The 17,578-nt window shown below is 43.6% G+C and overlaps 1 protein-coding gene across 2 annotated transcripts; it reads left to right on the top strand.

Annotated features, from left to right (window-relative positions):
* The first annotated feature begins 724 nt into the window (after positions 1-724).
* On the top strand, positions 725-16,216 carry Rab33a (RAB33A, member RAS oncogene family). 2 transcript variants are annotated; one of them, XM_075957190.1, is made up of 2 exons: positions 725-1,306; positions 15,633-15,883. In XM_075957190.1, exons 1-2 carry the CDS (start codon positions 1,032-1,034, stop codon positions 15,739-15,741), a joined length of 384 nt encoding a protein of 127 aa, XP_075813305.1. In that variant the 5' UTR covers positions 725-1,031; the 3' UTR covers positions 15,742-15,883. The 2 variants fall into 2 exon arrangements, with proteins under 2 accessions (XP_075813305.1, XP_075813304.1); XM_075957189.1 differs by having other exon boundaries at positions 747-1,289; positions 15,633-16,216.
* The last annotated feature ends 1,362 nt before the right edge of the window (positions 16,217-17,578 follow it).

The raw sequence follows: 17,578 nt of genomic DNA, 5'->3' as shown, positions 1-17,578 counted from the left end.
ACTGTAGCAGCCAATGGGAGCCGCCCTCTTGAACATTCAGAGGGTGGGTGCTCGTGGTGTGATGAGGGGAGGTTGGCGCCTGGTACGCGCCCCCTACATCTGGCAAGTCTTTGACAGAAACTGTAACACTCCCTACACACTCACACCCGTGCCCCGTGTCTGCCTCCTTTCAGCTGCATGAGTGCCCTCCATAAGCCACTGAGTGTACTGGTGTCCTGTCAGCGCCCTCCCCAATTCCTTAGGCCCCAAAGTGCACCTGCTCCCTCAATCAGACCGAACACCTCTTTATCCTAAGACTTGCGGAAGGCAGGAAACCACGGCGGCACAGCTGTCAGCTGCTGTGGAGCTGAAAGAGGTACCTCAGATTCCCCACCTCCTAGTGCTGCACCGCACCCGAAGCTCTCCAGTGATGCCTTAGGGTACAACTCTCTTTGTCCTCCCTAGCTGTCCACTCACCCCATTCGCTCTAAGTTAAGTGGGGGTTGGAAGCCTGAACCCCACCACGGAACTAGGGGCAAGAAGGCAAGGCTATTCTGGGGTGGCGTGTGTCACCCTCCTCAGCCCTTCCCCGTTTTGCTTAGGCTTTCTCCCTCATGTGTCCCTGGGGTCCAGACAGGGGAGGGTCTAGGCGAAGGCGCGGCACAGCCTGAGCCTGCAGTCTTGGAGCTCACACACCGGCAGAAGGAGGGGGCTTAAGACGGGCAGGTTTTCCATTTCTTCTCTTGCAAGCTTTTGTGTCTGTGCCTTAGAGCTGCTAGGAGGGTGCACTGGGGAAGGAGGAGGGGTGCCTAGGGTGAGAGCATCCCCTTCAAGCGCGCGCGCACACCCACGTTGCCGGCGCACGCACACACAGGCGGACACACACTTCAGACACGCACACGCGCGCGCGCGTGCACACACACACACACACACACACACACACACACGCACACACACGCACAAAGCTCTCTCGCCTTGAGCGCACTAACGTGGCCGCTTTCTTTGTGTGGAGCCCTCGACTGGGGTTGGGACCCCGGTCCTGTCCCGGGGAGATGGCGCAGCCCATCATGGGCCATGGGAGCCTACAGCCTGCTTCAGCTGCTGGCTTGGCATCCCTGGAGCTCGACTCATCGATGGACCAGTATGTACAGATTCGTATCTTCAAAATCATCGTGATTGGGGACTCCAACGTGGGCAAGACCTGCCTGACTTTCCGCTTCTGCGGGGGTACTTTCCCAGAGAAGACTGAGGCCACTATCGGTGTGGACTTCAGGGAGAAGACCGTGGAAATCGAGGGCGAGAAGATCAAGGTGATCCAGCTGGTCAGGTCCGGGAAGGGAGGGACATGGGAGGGGGTTTTGCCTGAGGTAAAGCTCTAGTGATAACAAATGTCTAGCTTTGCTTGTGTCGCCACCTGCCGAGTTCAAGACCCTGGTGGCATCCTCACCCCTTTTAGCTTCTTTCAGGGGCTCCGTCCCCACCTAACCCAATTTTCCTGGGAAGACAGAGTGGCTGCATTTTTACCCCTCGCCTTACAGCTCCTGCCTGGAAAAGCCGGTTTGAAATTGTCCTCAACCCTGAGCGGGAGAGACATCCCTGAGCACAAGAAGGCCTGAAACATTTCTCGGGTGTCTTGTGGGATGGGTCCCAAAGCACTTTATACATCTTGAGGTCTTTTCTACCTCTTGGGTGCCAATAGGCTGCAATAAAAAAAATCATCTTGGCTAAGCCCTGTGACATTAAGAAGGCTAGGAATTTATGGAGCATGAAAACTGCTTTATTTTAAATTATAGTTTACTTTTAAGATTGGGGCTGAGTTGGAATGGGGGTGGAGAGATGGTTGTGTGACAAAGCCATGAGCCCTTTTAAAGATTGTCGGTCGCCCACTGAGCCTTCAGCATCCCCCAAACTTGTTCTTTGGAGGGAGTCTCTCTCAAATGCTTGTTTTTTTGCTTGCTTTGGGGAACCTAATGAACAAAGTGCCCTTTGCTCATTCTGCCGGCATTGTCTTCAAAAGGCCCATTGGGAAAATGTAGCACAACTTATCTGAGGGCCAGGGGAAGTGCCTTGACCCCTCTCTCCATAGTTTATTAAGTAGGTCAAGTCAAAATATTTTATATATTCATTTCGTGCAGTAAAAGGAGAAACTCAGTAAGACAGGAATATGTCAAGTGCAGGGAGAGGGTGGCAGGAAGCAGGATATGGCAAGGGCAGCTTTGTGTGTCATGGTAATCTTCTAAGAAGGCACCAGGGATACTAAAGACCAATTCCTCTAGACTCATAGCTGGCCTTTGCTTCTGCCTATAGTTAGACCCCAGGTAGGGCCAAAGGGAAGGCAAACTTCTTGCTGCGAAAACCGACTGAAGTAGCCACATGTCCTGTCCTGTCTTCTAAGTGAAATGAAAAAGAAGAACTGGGGAATTGGAGGGGCTGATGAAACATCCCAAATTGTGCAAACTTTCTTGGTGATTAAAATGGCCTCAGAAAACAAGCCAAGACTGCACTTCAGGAAGACTGGTAGGAGATAAGGAAGAGCGAGCCTCTGGGTTGGGGAGATAGTACATTCTTTTGAACTTGTGATCTTTTTTGCTTCTTCCACTTCTGAGGAGACAGGGATTGCTTCATGCCCTTTTAAAATCAATGCAGGTGTCTGTGGCTTTCTTTTTCAAGGATTCTCGTGCTGAATGTTCGCACAAGTCAGGGCTTCTTTATGGTGTCTAGTTTCTCTAATATATGCCTACCAGAAGCTGGAAAGTCTAAGACATGGTTTGTTTGCTTTTTTTGCCAAAATAGAAATAAACCAATGGATGCATTTTGAAACACCTTCAAAATCATTCATTAATGTTATAGCTTACAGCCGGGCGGTGGTGGCGCACGCCTTTAATCCCAGCACTCGGGAGGCAGAGGCAGGCGGATCTCTGTGAGTTCGAGACCTGCCTGGTCTACAGAGCTAGTTCCAGGACAGGCTCCAAAGCCACAGAGAAACCCTGTCTCGAAAAACAAAAAAAAAAAAATAAAAAAAAAATAAAAAAAATGTTATAGCTTATTTAAAATCAAGTGTTACAAGGAGCTAAAGAGTTCCCTGGGCTTACAGGTCAGGGGAGGGTGCTAAAGTCATTTGGAATTTGAGTGGTGGGAAAAAGAAAGTATGTGGGGAAAAGGAAGATGAGGGGGGAGGGTTGGGGGAGGAGAAATGAGGGGTGGGAGGTGAATAGTGGATGAAGTCATTACCCAAATGGCCTTGGGGAGTGTTTTTAACCATTCCTCCTCTACTGTCACCCCTCTATTTAGCCAACTGTGTCTCAGAGTCTCTGCCAAATATCCCAGACTTTTTTTCCCCCAGAGGACAGAGCCTGTGACAGTGTGACTCACTAGAAACAGAGATCAGCACAACACCACGTGCAGATAAGTGCTTAATATGGGCTTTTGGGGGAAGGTGATATTTTCAAGAGGACAAAGCCTTATAACACAGTTCAAGAAGGAACCTCTGAGGACAAATTCTCCAAGGACCATCAGGGGAGTGTGGGACCTGGGAGATGCTGAACCTGCTCCCTTGTAAGCTGTTGAAACAAGAAGGCCCAAGCAGGCCAATGAGAGACGAGTGTGTCTGGAAGACGGCAGAGCATGGCACCTGGCAGGAGATCAAGAAAGAAGTAGATTGTGCCTCATGCTTTGACTGCTTGCAGGAACAAGTGCCAAAACCTGGTTTGAAGATGACTGGATGACTGAGTGTCTTAGCTAGTCGCCCTTTCGGGGGGAGAGACAAAGGTACAGTGGGGTAAGCTGAGGCAGTCCTAGAGTTCAGCCAGCAAGAGTAGGCTCTCAAATTATAAAGTAGAAGCCCAGGCAGGGGAATGGCTTTTCTCAGTTCTGGAATAGGGCATGGCCTTTTCCAGGCTTGTTCCCGATTGTGTCTCAGGGGTGGCACACATGACAACCTCTGCCTGATTTGCCATATTCAGAACCACATCTTCCGTATCAGGGCTATCCTTAGGAGTCTGAAGTCCCATTTCTTTCTTTCTTTCTTTTTTTTCTTTTCTTTTTCAAGATAAGGTTTCTCTGTGGCTTTGAAGCCTATCCTGGAACTAGTTCTTGTAGACCAGGCTGGCCTCGAACCCACCGAGATCCACCTGCCTCTGCCTCCCGAGTGCTGGGATTAAAGGCGTGCGCCACCACCGCCTGGCCTTTGAAGCCCTATTTCTTTCCCCCAATCACGATGTGTCTTCTTGTACCTCATACCTTTTACAATCCAATGTTTCCTGGTTAACACATACTCAAGAAACCCCCCATGGCAGCTAAAGAGGTAACTCAGAGGTTACCAGCACTTGAACCCAGGCCCTCTGCAATAACAAATGCTCCGGGACCTGGGTTCAATTCTCAGTACCCGCAAGTGACTCATAACCATCCATAACTGTAGTTTCAGGGAATGGAGCACCTACATGTTCACTACAAAAAAAAACCCATACACACACAATAAACCTAAAATAAAACTCAAAAGAAATGCCTCCAATAATTAGGGAATAATAATTGAAAATTTCTAGTTATTGGGGCTGGAGAGGTAGCTCAGTGGTTAAAAACACATATTGCTCTTTCAAGAACTCTGTAATTCCAGCTCTAGAGATACCCGATGCCTCTGAGTTCTGCAGACACATTCATTCATGTGCACACACCTACACGTAACTACAAATAATAAAAATAAATCTAAGCTAAACAAAAAACCTTCTGTTTATTGACTAAACAAAGTCAAAACTAGTCATTTTATGTCTTACTTGATACGGCAGCCCCAGGACTTAAGATTTTAAAATACTTTTGATTAAAAAAGATCTACATGCAGTATGTGTGAACATTTGTGCATGCACACGTATGTGTGTGTTTGTGTGCATGTGAAGTCACATGTATTTCACAGTGCACATGTGAAGGTCAGAGGATAACTCGTAGAATCTGTTCTCTTTCTACCTTGTGAGTTTCAGGAATCAAAGTCAGGACATTAGGCTGGGTGCCAAGTGCTGAACCATCTTGCCAGCCTAGAATCGGGATTTTTATCATACCCCTTTGACAGAGAAGGAGACCAATTTTGAGAGAGATGAAGTAGCTTGCCCACAGGCAGAGGAATCTTTTGTGATTGCTAGGCTTTTTACTTCTTTTTTTATATTTTATTGGTTTTTCAAGACTGGGTTTCTCTGTGTAATATTCCCTAGCTGTCCTGGAACTAGCTCTATAGATCAGGGTGGCCTTGAACTCACAATGATCGGTCTGCCTCTGACTCCCCAAGTGCTAGGGTTTAAAGTAAAGGCCTGTTTCACCAATGTTCACGACTGCTAGTGTTTCAACTGAGACCCAGAGCCCATGTTCTTTACATTGAGCTCTACTTTCGAAGGTAACATCAAGCCCCCTCATTGGGAGTGATGCTAGGCTACCAAGCAGCCAGTCTTACTGAGTATAGGCAAGGAATCCAAGGCTATGGCCCAAAAATCCAAGAGCCTTCATGTTGTCTCCTTCAGGTTTGGGGGCATAGTTCACTGGTAGAATGTGTGTTTAGGCTATGTGAGGCTTTGGCTCATAGCCCCAGCACCACTAAATAAATAAAATAAAATTCAAGCAACAAATCTCTTTTTCTTGCACTCAAGACACTCAAGAGAGCGGTTGGAGTTTGCTTTTCACACCTGGACTGTCTCAGTTTGGGCATGAGAATTACAGGTGTTCAGAGCTAGAAAAGACCTTGGAAAAAAGTCTCAAATCCAAAGTCCTCATTTTATAGGCAGGGAACTGGAACTCAGAGTGGGAAAGCGACTTACCTTAGATCAAACAAGATCAAGCTTAATCCCTTTTCCGCCACTCTTTCTGGGTTTCCCATTGCCAGGCTTAGAAGAGTACATAAGTCTTAAGTCCATTTAACCCAGAAGGTTATCTGTGAGAACAACATGGAGGGACCCAACAAAGGAAAGCTGGCAGCTTTTCCTGCTCAATCTAGGAAAGATGGAGTCATATTCCAACTCCCAAAGGAAGGGAGGAGCTTTTCTTAATAACGTTGATGGGCATTGCGTTGAATCTGTTTTTCTTATAACTTAATAATTATGCATTATGTATGTGTCACCTACAGGTTTAGCTAAACCATTTTGCATCTGTCTCGGGATAAAAGCATCAGAAACCAATGAATAGGGCTAGGAGGGTTTAGGCATTGCTGAACCATTCTTGGTGACATTTACAGAAAGTAGCCCTTCTGTCTAGCTTGGGTCCTCCTACACGCTGAGCACTATAGCAGCGGCTCAGCCATGGCTATAGACAGGCATGGCCCAGATGCAGGGCTCTCCCCCTCTGCTGATCCCTGGGGAAAACACCTTCCTGTGTTACATTACTAAGTGCAAGGCGGCTGAGCTCAGTGTTCCTTACAAGTTGCCTATAGTCAGAATGACGTCATGTTTTCTGTGGGGCCTTCTAAGCTTCTGTCAGATAGCTTAATGGTTAAGCTGTGTGTGTCCCTTGTTGCCTTCCCCTTTCTCTTCCTCTCCCTCCCTCCCTCTTCTCCTCCTTCTCTTCCCCTTTAATTTTTTTCCCTTCCCCAGTGTGGGTGCATGTGTGAGTGGGTGCCTGTCTGTCTTTGTCTCTGTCCTTTTCATTGCATCGTGTGTCATCTTTGTGTATGCATGTTTCTTAGATACATATGGTACATATGGAACAGTCCAGCTAATTAATAAAAAGATTTTTTTAATTGAGTGGTAGTGGCCCACACCTTTAATCCCAGCACTCAGGAGGCAGAGGCAGGTGGATCTCTATGAGTTTGAGGCCAGCCTGGTCTATAGGGCTAGTTCCAGGACAGCCAGGGCTATACACAGAAACCCTTTCTCAAAAAACAAACAAACAAAAGATTTCTTTTAAACTTTCCCCGTCATCCATGGGAGTATCCACCAAAGGTTGTAAATCTTTCTTTCTTTCTTTCTTTCTTTCTTTCTTTCTTTCTTTCTTTCTTTCTTTCTTTTTATTTGTACGTTTGCCTTCTGCCATTGGCCTTCAACAAAAAGACATTTGTAGCTCATCTATAAAATGATGCCAGATATGTCTACTAGATAAAAAAAATACCCAGGTCAGCTAAGAGTATATGTAGGGGATGGAGGACTTGCTGAAGCTTATTCAAGGCAGGATGTGGCAGCTCTCCACCCCATGCCCCTCAGCCTTTGCCCATCACCCCATTAATCTGGGCCTATCCAAGTTGTTCATGGCAAGATAATGCATCTTTCTCCCTGCCTCTTCCCACTAACTGCCCTTGCCCTGTTTCGGCTTCTAGAGCCAAGCTTTCCACAATGCGAACCAGTAGACCCAAGGCACAGTACTAAAGGTTGATGTGCTCTCTGAGACAATGATAACAACTAATATTCATTGAGCACTTCACATCTTACAAAAACTTCTTCTCATTTATCATTTCATTGGATCATCTTAGCAGCCACAGAGAAGCCCAATTTCCCACTATAGAGACGAGGAAATTATGGCTTCATTTACTCAGCTACTGAATAGAAGCCAGAGTGCTGTCTTTCCAGCTGTACTCACTGTATACAGTTGGCCCTCTGTACTCAAGGGGTCCAACTAACTGAAAAGAAAATGTTTAGAGAAAGAAGCAGGGACTGGAGATATAGCTCTGCTAGTATAGTGCTGGCCTAGCAAGTATGAGGCCCTGAGTCCAATCCCAGTGACACATAATCCTGGCCCAGTGAGGTATACCTGAAATCCTAGCACTCAAGGAATAGAAACAGGAAAATGAAAACTATAAGGTCATCTTGTATTTGGCTAAATAAGTTTAAGGCAGGCCAGCGTGATCTAGATGAGATCTCTCTCTCTCTCTCTCTCTCTCTCTCTCTCTCTCTCTCTCTCTCTCTCTCTCTCTCTCTCTCAACTTCTCTCCAATTCTCTTTTCTTAGGAATTCTGATTGCCTTGGGTCTACATCATTCCATTTAGAATACATGTGTGTCTTCTTTAATCTGTCAGTGCTGCCGGTCTCTCGCTGACTAAACTGCAGGCAGTCTTTTTCAGCTTTGAGGTGGTGATGATGAACAGCAGTATTGGCCTGTGCGTGTGTGTATACGTGTATGTATGTGTGCACATGCGCACACATGAATCTACCTAAACATATACAGACTTTTTTCTTCTTCCCTAAACAATATATTAGATCAAGTATTTTTGATCACTTGCATCGTATCAAATATTATAAGAAGAGATACTTTAAAACATGTAGAAAGGCCAGGAGTGGTGGTGAATGCCATTAATCCCAGCACTCAGGAGGTAGAGGCAGGTGAATCTCAGTGAGTTCGAGGCCAGCCTGGTCTACAAAATGAGTTCTAGGAAAGCCAGAGCTGCTACACAGAGAAACCTTGTCTTGAAAAACAAACAAACAAATGTAGAAAGAGGTGTGTGCAGGGTAATATGTAAACAGTACACTGTTTTACAAAGGGCATTTGATCTTCCAAATGTGGGCATCTGGGGAATTCTGGAATCTGTATTAGGCAGGCCATGCATGTCCAAGAAATGTCACCAAGACATTCCAAATGAGGATGCTGAAGTAGAGAAGGACACACAACTAGCAGGAGATTTGGGGAGAGATTTGTATTCCAGTTGGTTTGACTCCACTGTACCGTACTGGCTCTCTGAGAGTGATGAGCATCCCAGGCATGAGTAGCTAAGGAGTAGTCCTCAACCATATCCACTGGGAAGAAAAGAAAGAGGAGGGGGGCCGGGCGGTGGTGGCGCATGCCTTTAATCCCAGCCCTCGGGAGGCAGAGGCAGGTGGATCTCGGTGGGTTCAAGGCCAGCCTGGTCTACAAGAGCTAGTTCCAGGATAGGCTCCAAAGCTACAGAGAAATCCTGTCTTGAAAAACCAAAAGAAAAAGAAAGAAAGAAAGAAAGAAAGAAAGAAAGAAAGGAAGGAAGGAAGGAAGGAAGGAAGAAAAAAGAGAAGGGGAAGTATCTTCTTTCATTCCCTAGCAAGGATGAAAGGACAGTAAGGATGCTGAGGACAGGAAAACTGCATCCCCAGACACAGAACCCGTTCAATGCATCCAGTGAGCCTGACTGATGTACTTCCCTTTTAGAGGTTTTGAGGCCATACCTGCTAGTTCTTCTGTTTTCTGCTGGGAATAGCCTGCTTCCGGGCTTATGTCTCATCACAGGCAGGGGTGCAAAAACTTTGGATGCGGTTTATATAGAACTGGAATTAGAACAGTAACTGCCCCTGAACTCCCAAACGTCTACATGAAAGCTTCAAGGCTTTCTTTGTAGCTTCAGGAAGGCAGAGGAGAACTCCAGCAGAGGGGATCTCCCTACAGTTCTGGCAACTTGGGTGGTTGTACACAATTAGGAAGCCAAGGAAAAGCCAAACAGCCAACCTTACTCAGTTCAAACACCTCACACATTCCCACCCGTGTTCCTGCAGGTATTTTTAGAATCCTGAGCTCATGGTGTTAAAGCATCTGCCACATGCCTGAGGGCCGACAGGGATTCAGCTTCACTCAGAGGCGAGAGTTAAGACTACTGGAGAGTGGGGGTGGGAAGTGGAGAGCGGGAGCCAAGTGGAAACGATATTCCTGTACTAGGCCTGTTTTCTTCCCCCTGACCTCCATCCCTCTCCCCATCTGCCTCTCTTCCTTCCTGCTCAGAGCACCAGAGAGGAAGAGGAAATAAAATCATTTTTTTTTGGTCTCTGCTTACAGAGGCTTTTTGCTTCTGTGTATAACCAAAGTGGGATGTTTTCTCTGAAATGGTCCGGCAGATACCTGAGCTGTCCTACTGCTGGTAGTTCTAGGGGCTCAGGCCAATACTGCTGTTCATCATCACCACCTCAAAGCTGAAAAAGACTGCCTACAGTTTAGTCAGCGAGAGACCAGCAGCACTGACAGATTAAAGAAGACACACATGTATTCTAAATGGAATGATGTAGACCCCAAGGCAATCAGAATTCCTAAGAAAAGAGAATTGGAGAGAAGTTATAAGAGATTTGCAGATGGGGGGACTGGGGTACTTAAGAGCATTGGCTGGCTGCTCTTCTGGAGGTCTGGTTCCATTTTCATCTGGAAATACCTGCAGGAATACAGGTGGGAATGTGGGAGGTGTTTGGACCACCTGTAATTCCAGTTCCAGGGGGATCTGTTTTTCTCTTCTGGTCTCTTTAGGGACTGCATGCATGTGTTGCATAGGCACAAATGCAGGCAAAACATCCATACATATAAAATAGAAATAATAAAATAATATATCTTGCAAATGAAAAAAATGAAGATTTGAACCAAGCATTGCGACTCATGCCTTTAATGCCGGCATTTGGGATGCAGAGGCAGGTGGATCTCTGTGAGTTCAAGGTCAGCCTGGTCTACAGAGGCAGTTCCAGGACAGCCAGAATTAAATTGAGAAACCCTGCCTCAAAAAAAAAAAAAAGCCCTCCTCCCCTAAAGCAAGATTTGAGAATGAAGGTAGAAGCACAAGTTGAGTCTTCAAGAATGGGTGAGATTGGGATCAGGATCTACTGTGGAAGGATGGATTAGTGGGTACAGTCACAGAGAAAGATGTGGCCAAGCATCTTGAACCTAGGTAGGAATAGGTCAAATTAAGGCAGACTGAACTATTTCCATTTGACAACACATGCAGTGTAAGGCCACCATAATTTCCTAAAAAGGAAGATGACATACAGGTCCAAGCAGGGGATGGAGGTAGCTAGTGTGACAGCAGCATTTAGGGAGCAATGAAGTGGAGACATTCAGGAACCAAATGACTGTTGTAGTCCAGAAACAGAGAGAGGAGAGCCTGACCAGGGTTCATGATAATCCAAATGGAAGCTGAGGCTGATGGTAAATATTCCGCAACCCCAACACTAGAAGACTGAGATAGAAAGACTGAAGCCAGACCAGGCGAGAAGTGAGCTCCACTAAAAGATCCTAGAGGTTAATGAAGCAGAGCCAGGACAATGGAAACTGATGTCCGGAATTGTGGTCTTAGAAGATCTTCACTCCGTAAAGAGATTCAACTATATTCCACAGATTATACTCACAGACGGCTAGTTCCAAATAAAGAGTAGAGACTTCATTTGAAGAGTCAAAGTAGTCAAGCAAGAGGCCATAACAAAATTTGGCTTTATAACTGAGAATTTTATAGGCTCTTGAGATCAGCATTCTGAGCATGAATATCTCTTGTCCCAGACCCTGAATATATCACAGAAAATAAAACTGGGCTTGGATATATGTTGACTTCCAGAGTGTTCCCCTGGGAATTATGTCTGTGCATATGTTACTGATACCAGATTTTTCTCTTCATAATTTGGCCTTTATCCCAAAAGCCAAGATGCAGAAGAAAAATAGAGTGAATTAAATTAACTTTTACATAACAAAGACGTAAATTTAAAAATAAATTGAAAAGCAGGCATGGTGGCTCAAGCATGTAATTTTATGTAATTCTAGCACCACCAGGGTGAATGAGACAGGTGGATCATGAATTTGAAGTCAGCCTTGGCTATATAATTAGATCTCATTTAAACAGACAAATAAACTAGATGGCAAGGTATTTTGTTTGTTTGTCCGGTTTGGTTTTGTTTTTCTAGGCAGGGTTTCTCTGTCTTCCCTGGCTGGGACTAAAGGTTTATACCAGTACCACCCGGCATTGGTGAGACTTTTAACACTAGTTTTGCTTTTCTGATGGCAGTAAAGCAGGCTCTTGTATAGTCCAGGCTGGCCTGCAACTTGCTATGGAGCCAAATATGGCCTGACTCATCTTAGTTTTTCTAATTGTGTAATACAAGTTAGGTAAGAAGGTACATCCTATAACCCAGAGCGCAGGAAGGTGAGGTAAGGCAGAAGGATCACTAATTTCAGGCCAGCTTGATATATATATATATATATTTTATCCATATCCATATATATATATATGTGTGTGTGTGTGTGTGTGTGTGTGTGTGTGTGTATGTGTGTGTTAAGACCTTGTCTCAAACAACAATGACAACAACAACACTACAAAGCAACATGTATTTTAAACCATAAAATTAGGGCAAGGAAAAAGAACAAAGACAATAAATATTACCTATATTCAAATAGCCATTAATATTCTGGTATATACAATTCTAGATTTTCCTACAAACGTTTGTGTTTATTTTTTTAATATTTATTTATTTATTATGTATACAATATTCTGTCTGTGTGTATGCCTGAAGGCCAGAAGAGGGCACCAGACCTCATTACAGATGGTTGTGAGCCACCTGTGGTTGCTGGGAATTGAACTCAGGACCTTTGGAAGAACAGGCAATGCTCTTAACCACTGAGCCATCTCTCCAGCCCGTGTTTAATTTTTTTTAAAATTGAGATTATATCATATGAGAAAACATTTGGGGCCAGTTAAAAATTGAACATACCAGCCCTGAAAAATATTATATGTTATTTCTCTTTCTTATTTTCTCTCTCTGGTCTTCTATTTTATTTTATTTTTATTCTGTTTTATTGATATTTATTGAGTTCTACATTTTTCTATGCTCCCCTCCCTGCCTCTCCCCTTCCCCCTTCAATCTTCCCCCAAGGTCCCCATGCTCCCAATTTACTCAGGAGATCTTGTCTTTTTCTACTTTCTACTTCCCATGTAGATTAGATCTATGTAAGTCTCTCTTGTTGTCTAAGTTCTCTGGCATTGTGGTTTGTAGGCTGGCTTTCTTTGCTTTATGTTTAAAAACCACCTATGAGTGAGTACATGTCATAATTGTCTTTCTGTGTCTGGGTTACTCACTCAAAATAATGTTTCCTAGCTCCATCCATTTTCCTGCAAAATTCAAGCTATTGTTATTTTTTTCTGCCGTATAGTACTCCATTGTGTAAATGTACCACATTTTTTTATCCATTCTTTGATTGAGGGGCATTTAGGTTGTTTGCAGGTTCTGGTTATGACAAACAAAGCTGCTATGAATATAGTTGAGCACATGTCCTTGTGGTATGATTGAGCATCTTTTGGATATATACCCCAAAGTGGTATTACTGGGTCTTGAGGAAGGTTGTTTCCTAATTTTCTGAGAAATCGCCACACTGACATCCAAAGAGGTTGTACCAGCTTGCATTCCCACCATCAATGCAGAAGTGTTCTCTTTACCCCCACAACCTCTCCAGCATAAGTTGTCATCAGTGTTTTTGATCTTGGCCATTCTTATAGGTGTGAGATGAAATCTCAGAGTTGTTTTGATTTGCATTTCTCTGATGACTAAGGATGTTGAACATTTCCTTAAGTGTCTTACAGCCATTTTAGATTCCTCTGTTGAGAATTCTCTGTTTATGTCTGTATTCCATTTTTTTATTGGATTATGTGATCTTTTGGTGTCCAACTTCTTGAATTCTTTGTATATTTTGGAGATTAGACCTCTGTCTGATGTGGGGTTAGTGAAGATCTTTTCCCATTCTGTAGGCTGTCATTTTGTCTTGTTGATCATGTCCTTTGCTTTACAGAAGCTTTTCAGTTTCAGGAGGTCCCATTTATTAATTGTTTCTCTCAGTGTCTGTGCTGCTGGGGTTATATTTAGGAAGTGGTTCCCTGTGCCAATGCGTTCAAGTGTACTTCCCACTTTCTCTTCTATAAGGTTCAGTGTGGCTGGCTTTATGTTGAGGTCTTCGATCCATTTGGACTTGAGTTTTGTGCGTGGTGATAGATATGGGTCTATTTTCATTCTTCTACATGTTGCTATCCAGTTATTCCAGCACCACTTGTTAAATATGCTTTCTTTTTTTCCATTTGATATTTTTTGCTTCCTTGTCAAAGATCAGGTGTTCGAAGATGTGTGGATTGATATCCAGGTCTTCTATTGGGTTCCATTGTTCCTCCTGTCTGTTCTTATGCTAATACCTGGCTGTTTTCAGTACTGTAGCTCTGTAGCAGAGTTTGAAGTCAGGGATTGTGATGCCTCCAGAAGTTCTTTTATTGTACAGGATTGTTTTGGCTATCCTGGATTTTTTGCTTTTCCCTATGAAGTTGAATACTGTTCTTTTGAGGTCTTTGAAGAATTTTGATGGGCATTGTGTTGAATCTGTAGATTGCTTTTGATAAGATTGCCATTTTTACTATGTTAATTCTGCCTACCCAAGAGCATGGGAGATCTTTCCACTTTCTGGTGTCTTTTTCAATTTCTTTCTTCAAAGATTTAAAGTTCTGGGGGCTGGAGAGATGGCTCAGCGGTTAAGAGCATTGCGTGCTCTTCCAAAGGACCAGAGTTCGATTCCCAGCAACCACATGGTGGCTCACAACCATCTGTAATAAGGTCTGGTGTCCTCTTCTAACAGGCATATATACAAACAGAATATTGTATCCCTAATAAATAAATAAATATTAAAAAACGATTTAAAGTTCTTGTCATACAAGTCTTCCACTTGTTTGGTTAGAGTTACTCCAAGATATTTTATGCTATTTGTGGCTATTCTGAATGGTATTGATTCTCTGATTTCTTCCCCAGCCCCTTTATCATCTGTGCACAGAAGGGCTACTAATTTTTTTGAGTTAATATTGTATCCTGCTACATTGCTGAAAGTGTTTATGAGTTGTAGAAGTTCCTTGGTAGAATTTTTGGAATCACTTATGTAAACTGTTATATCCTCTCTCTGGTCTTTTAAGACAAGGGTTTTTTTTTCATGTAGCCTAGGCTACATGAACTCACAGAAAGCCTTTTGCCTTACCCTTGAGTGCTGGAATTGCAGCTGTGAATTGGCTCAAATATGACATTTAGTGTATGTCTCTCTCTCTCTCTCTCTCTCTCTCTCTCTCTCTCTCTCTCTCTCTGTGTGTGTGTGTGTGTGTGCTATTTATCTCATAGTGAACATTTTTTCCTTCAGTAAAAATAACAGTGTGATCAAGATATTTTCATACAATTTGAGAACATCTTTTCAATGTCTATAGGATAGATTGCTGGAAATAGGATTACAAGTCTTAAGAGTTGTGAACATTTTTAAGATTATTGATAAAATTTTCACATTGTCCTCCAGGAAACTTGACCAATTTGTGAACTATTTCTATTAATTTTAAAAAGATTTATTGTTTTATGTGCATGAGTGTTTTCTTTGTGCATATGTAAAGTGCATTATGTGTATGCCTGGTACTAGCCAAGGTCAGAAGAGGGCATTCAGTCCTCAGGGACTGTAGCTAGAGGCAGTTGTGTGTTTACTTATGAATGCGTGGAATCAAATCTGGGTCCTCTGCATCAAGTGTTATTAACCACTGGGCCAACTCTCCAGTCCTGTGTACTCTTTTTAAACTACAATTCTTTATATTTTTCAACTTTGTATTTTCATTCATCAATTTATTTTTTTCATTTCTTTTTCTCTGTCTCAGATCTCTCTCTCTTGTTTTTCAAGACAGGGTTTGTCTGTATAGCCTTGTCTGTTCTGGAACTCCCTCTTTAGATCACGTTGCCTCTACCTTCTAAGTGATGGGATTAAAGGTGTTTGCCACCACCACCCGGCTTCATGCATCAATTTCAAGGAAAAAAAAAAACCTTAACAAACTCTAAAACAGCTCTCTGAGCTTTGATAGGTCCATTCAACTGATCTGTCAAGGACTTATTGCTATAACAGGACTTGTTACCTCATTTTCTAATGTGTTAAGACTATGCTTTTTCTCATCTCCTCATGTTTCCTTTTCCAACTTCACATGTGGGTTTTTGTTGCAGGTTCAGGTGTGGGACACAGCAGGACAGGAACGCTTCCGTAAAAGCATGGTGGAGCACTACTACCGCAATGTGCATGCCGTGGTCTTTGTCTATGACGTCACCAAGATGACCTCCTTCACCAACTTAAAAATGTGGATCCAAGAATGCAATGGGCATGCTGTGCCCCCACTAGTCCCAAAGGTGCTTGTGGGTAACAAGTGTGACTTGAGGGAACAGATCCAGGTACCCTCCAACTTAGCCCTGAAATTTGCTGATGCCCACAACATGCTCTTGTTTGAGACATCAGCCAAGGACCCCAAAGAAAGTCAGAACGTGGAGTCAATTTTCATGTGCCTGGCTTGCCGACTGAAGGCTCAGAAATCCCTCTTGTATCGTGATGCTGAGAGGCAGCAAGGCAAGGTGCAGAAACTGGAGTTCCCACAGGAAGCTAACAGTAAAGCTTCCTGTCCTTGTTGAAACCAAATAGTGTAAATACAAGAGAATTAGCATTGAAGTTTTTTTCTTTCCCTTTTTTCTGTGCCTGCATAATGCTGACACCTGCTTGTTTCCATACAAACTGATATCAAAATAAACTTTGTATAGATTATCACATGCCTTTATGTCTTGCTTTCTTCTAGGAAGACTTTCTTGTTGTTGTTTGGAGTGCTGAGGCTAGAAGCTAGGGCCTTGCATCTGGTAATAAAGAACTCTGCCACTGAGCTACATTCCTAGCCACAAGAAGAGTTTTTTTGACAATCATAAGTATTTTTTTTGTTTGTCTCTTTCTTTCTTTCTTCCTTCCTTTCTTATTTAAAAATATTTATTTATTTATTTATTTATTTATTTATTTATTTATTTATTTATTATGTATGCAATATTCTGTCTGTGTGTATGCCTGCAGGCCAGAAGAGGGCACCAGACCCCGTTACAGATGGTTGTGAGCCACCATGTGGTTGCTGGGAATTGAACTCAGGACCTTTGGAAGAGCAGGCAATGCTCTTAACCTCTGAGCCATCTCTCCAGCCCCCTTTCTTTCTTTCTTTCTTTCTTTCTTTCTTTCTTTCTTTCTTTCTTTCTTTCTTTCTTTCTTTCCTTCCTTCCTTCCTTCCTTCCTTCCTTCCTTCCTTCCTTCCTTCCTTTTTTGTTTAAGACAGAGTCTCGCCGGGCGGTGGTGGCGCATACCTTTAATCCCAGCATTTGGGAGGCAGAGGCAGGAGGATCTCTGTGGGTTAGAGGCCAGCCTGGTCTACAAGAGCTAGTTCCAGGACAGGCTCCAAAGCTACAGAGAAACCTTGTCTCGAAAAAATAAATAAAGAAAGAAAATAGAGTCTCACCATTCAGCTCTGGTTGTCTTGGAAGTCACTCTATACACCAGGCTGGCCTCAAACTCAGAGATCCGCCTATTTTTGCCTCCTATGTGCTGGGATCAAAGGCAAGGCATGGACCACTACCTCTGGCTTGCTTTCTTTCTTTCTTTCTTTCTTTCTTTCTTTCTTTCTTTCTTTCTTTCTTTCTTTTTTTTTTTTTGAGACAGAACCTATTTAGTCCTGGCCATTCTGGAACTTGCTATGTAGACTAGGCTGGCCTCAAACATACAAGATCCTTTTGCTTCTGTCCTCCAAGTGCTGGGATTAAAAGGTGTGTGCCACTTCACTTAGCTCTGTGAAGTCCTGAAAGGAGATGTGGACTTAACATTTCCTGCATTCCCTAGGTGTGCGCCTTAGATCCCCCCCACACTTTTCTTTTTTTTTAAAATATTTATTTATTTATTATGTATACAATATTCTGTCTGTATGCCTGAAGTCTAGAAGAGGGCGCCAGACCTCTTTACAGATGTTTGTGAGCCACCATGTGGTTGCTGGGAATTGAACTCAGGACCTTTGGAAGAACAGGCAATGCTCTTAACCACTGAGCCATCTCTCCAGCCCCCCCCCCCCGCAACTTTTCTAAAATGTAAAAGTAGGCGG

This window comes from Microtus pennsylvanicus, chromosome X, assembly GCF_037038515.1.
Source record: "Microtus pennsylvanicus isolate mMicPen1 chromosome X, mMicPen1.hap1, whole genome shotgun sequence".
Classification (NCBI taxonomy): domain Eukaryota; kingdom Metazoa; phylum Chordata; class Mammalia; order Rodentia; family Cricetidae; genus Microtus; species Microtus pennsylvanicus.
This window is presented reverse-complemented; position numbering and strand designations above follow the sequence as displayed.

What these genes read in the sequence shown, in the direction of transcription:
- Rab33a (XM_075957189.1), top strand. Translation starts at nt 1,032, where the DNA reads ATGGCGCAGCCCATCATGGGCCATGGGAGCCTACAGCCTGCTTCAGCT. An exon ending in TCGAGGGCGAGAAGATCAAG is followed by an intron (nt 1,290 to 15,632) that starts GTGATCCAGCTG and finishes TTTTTGTTGCAG; the next exon opens with GTTCAGGTGTGGGACACAGC.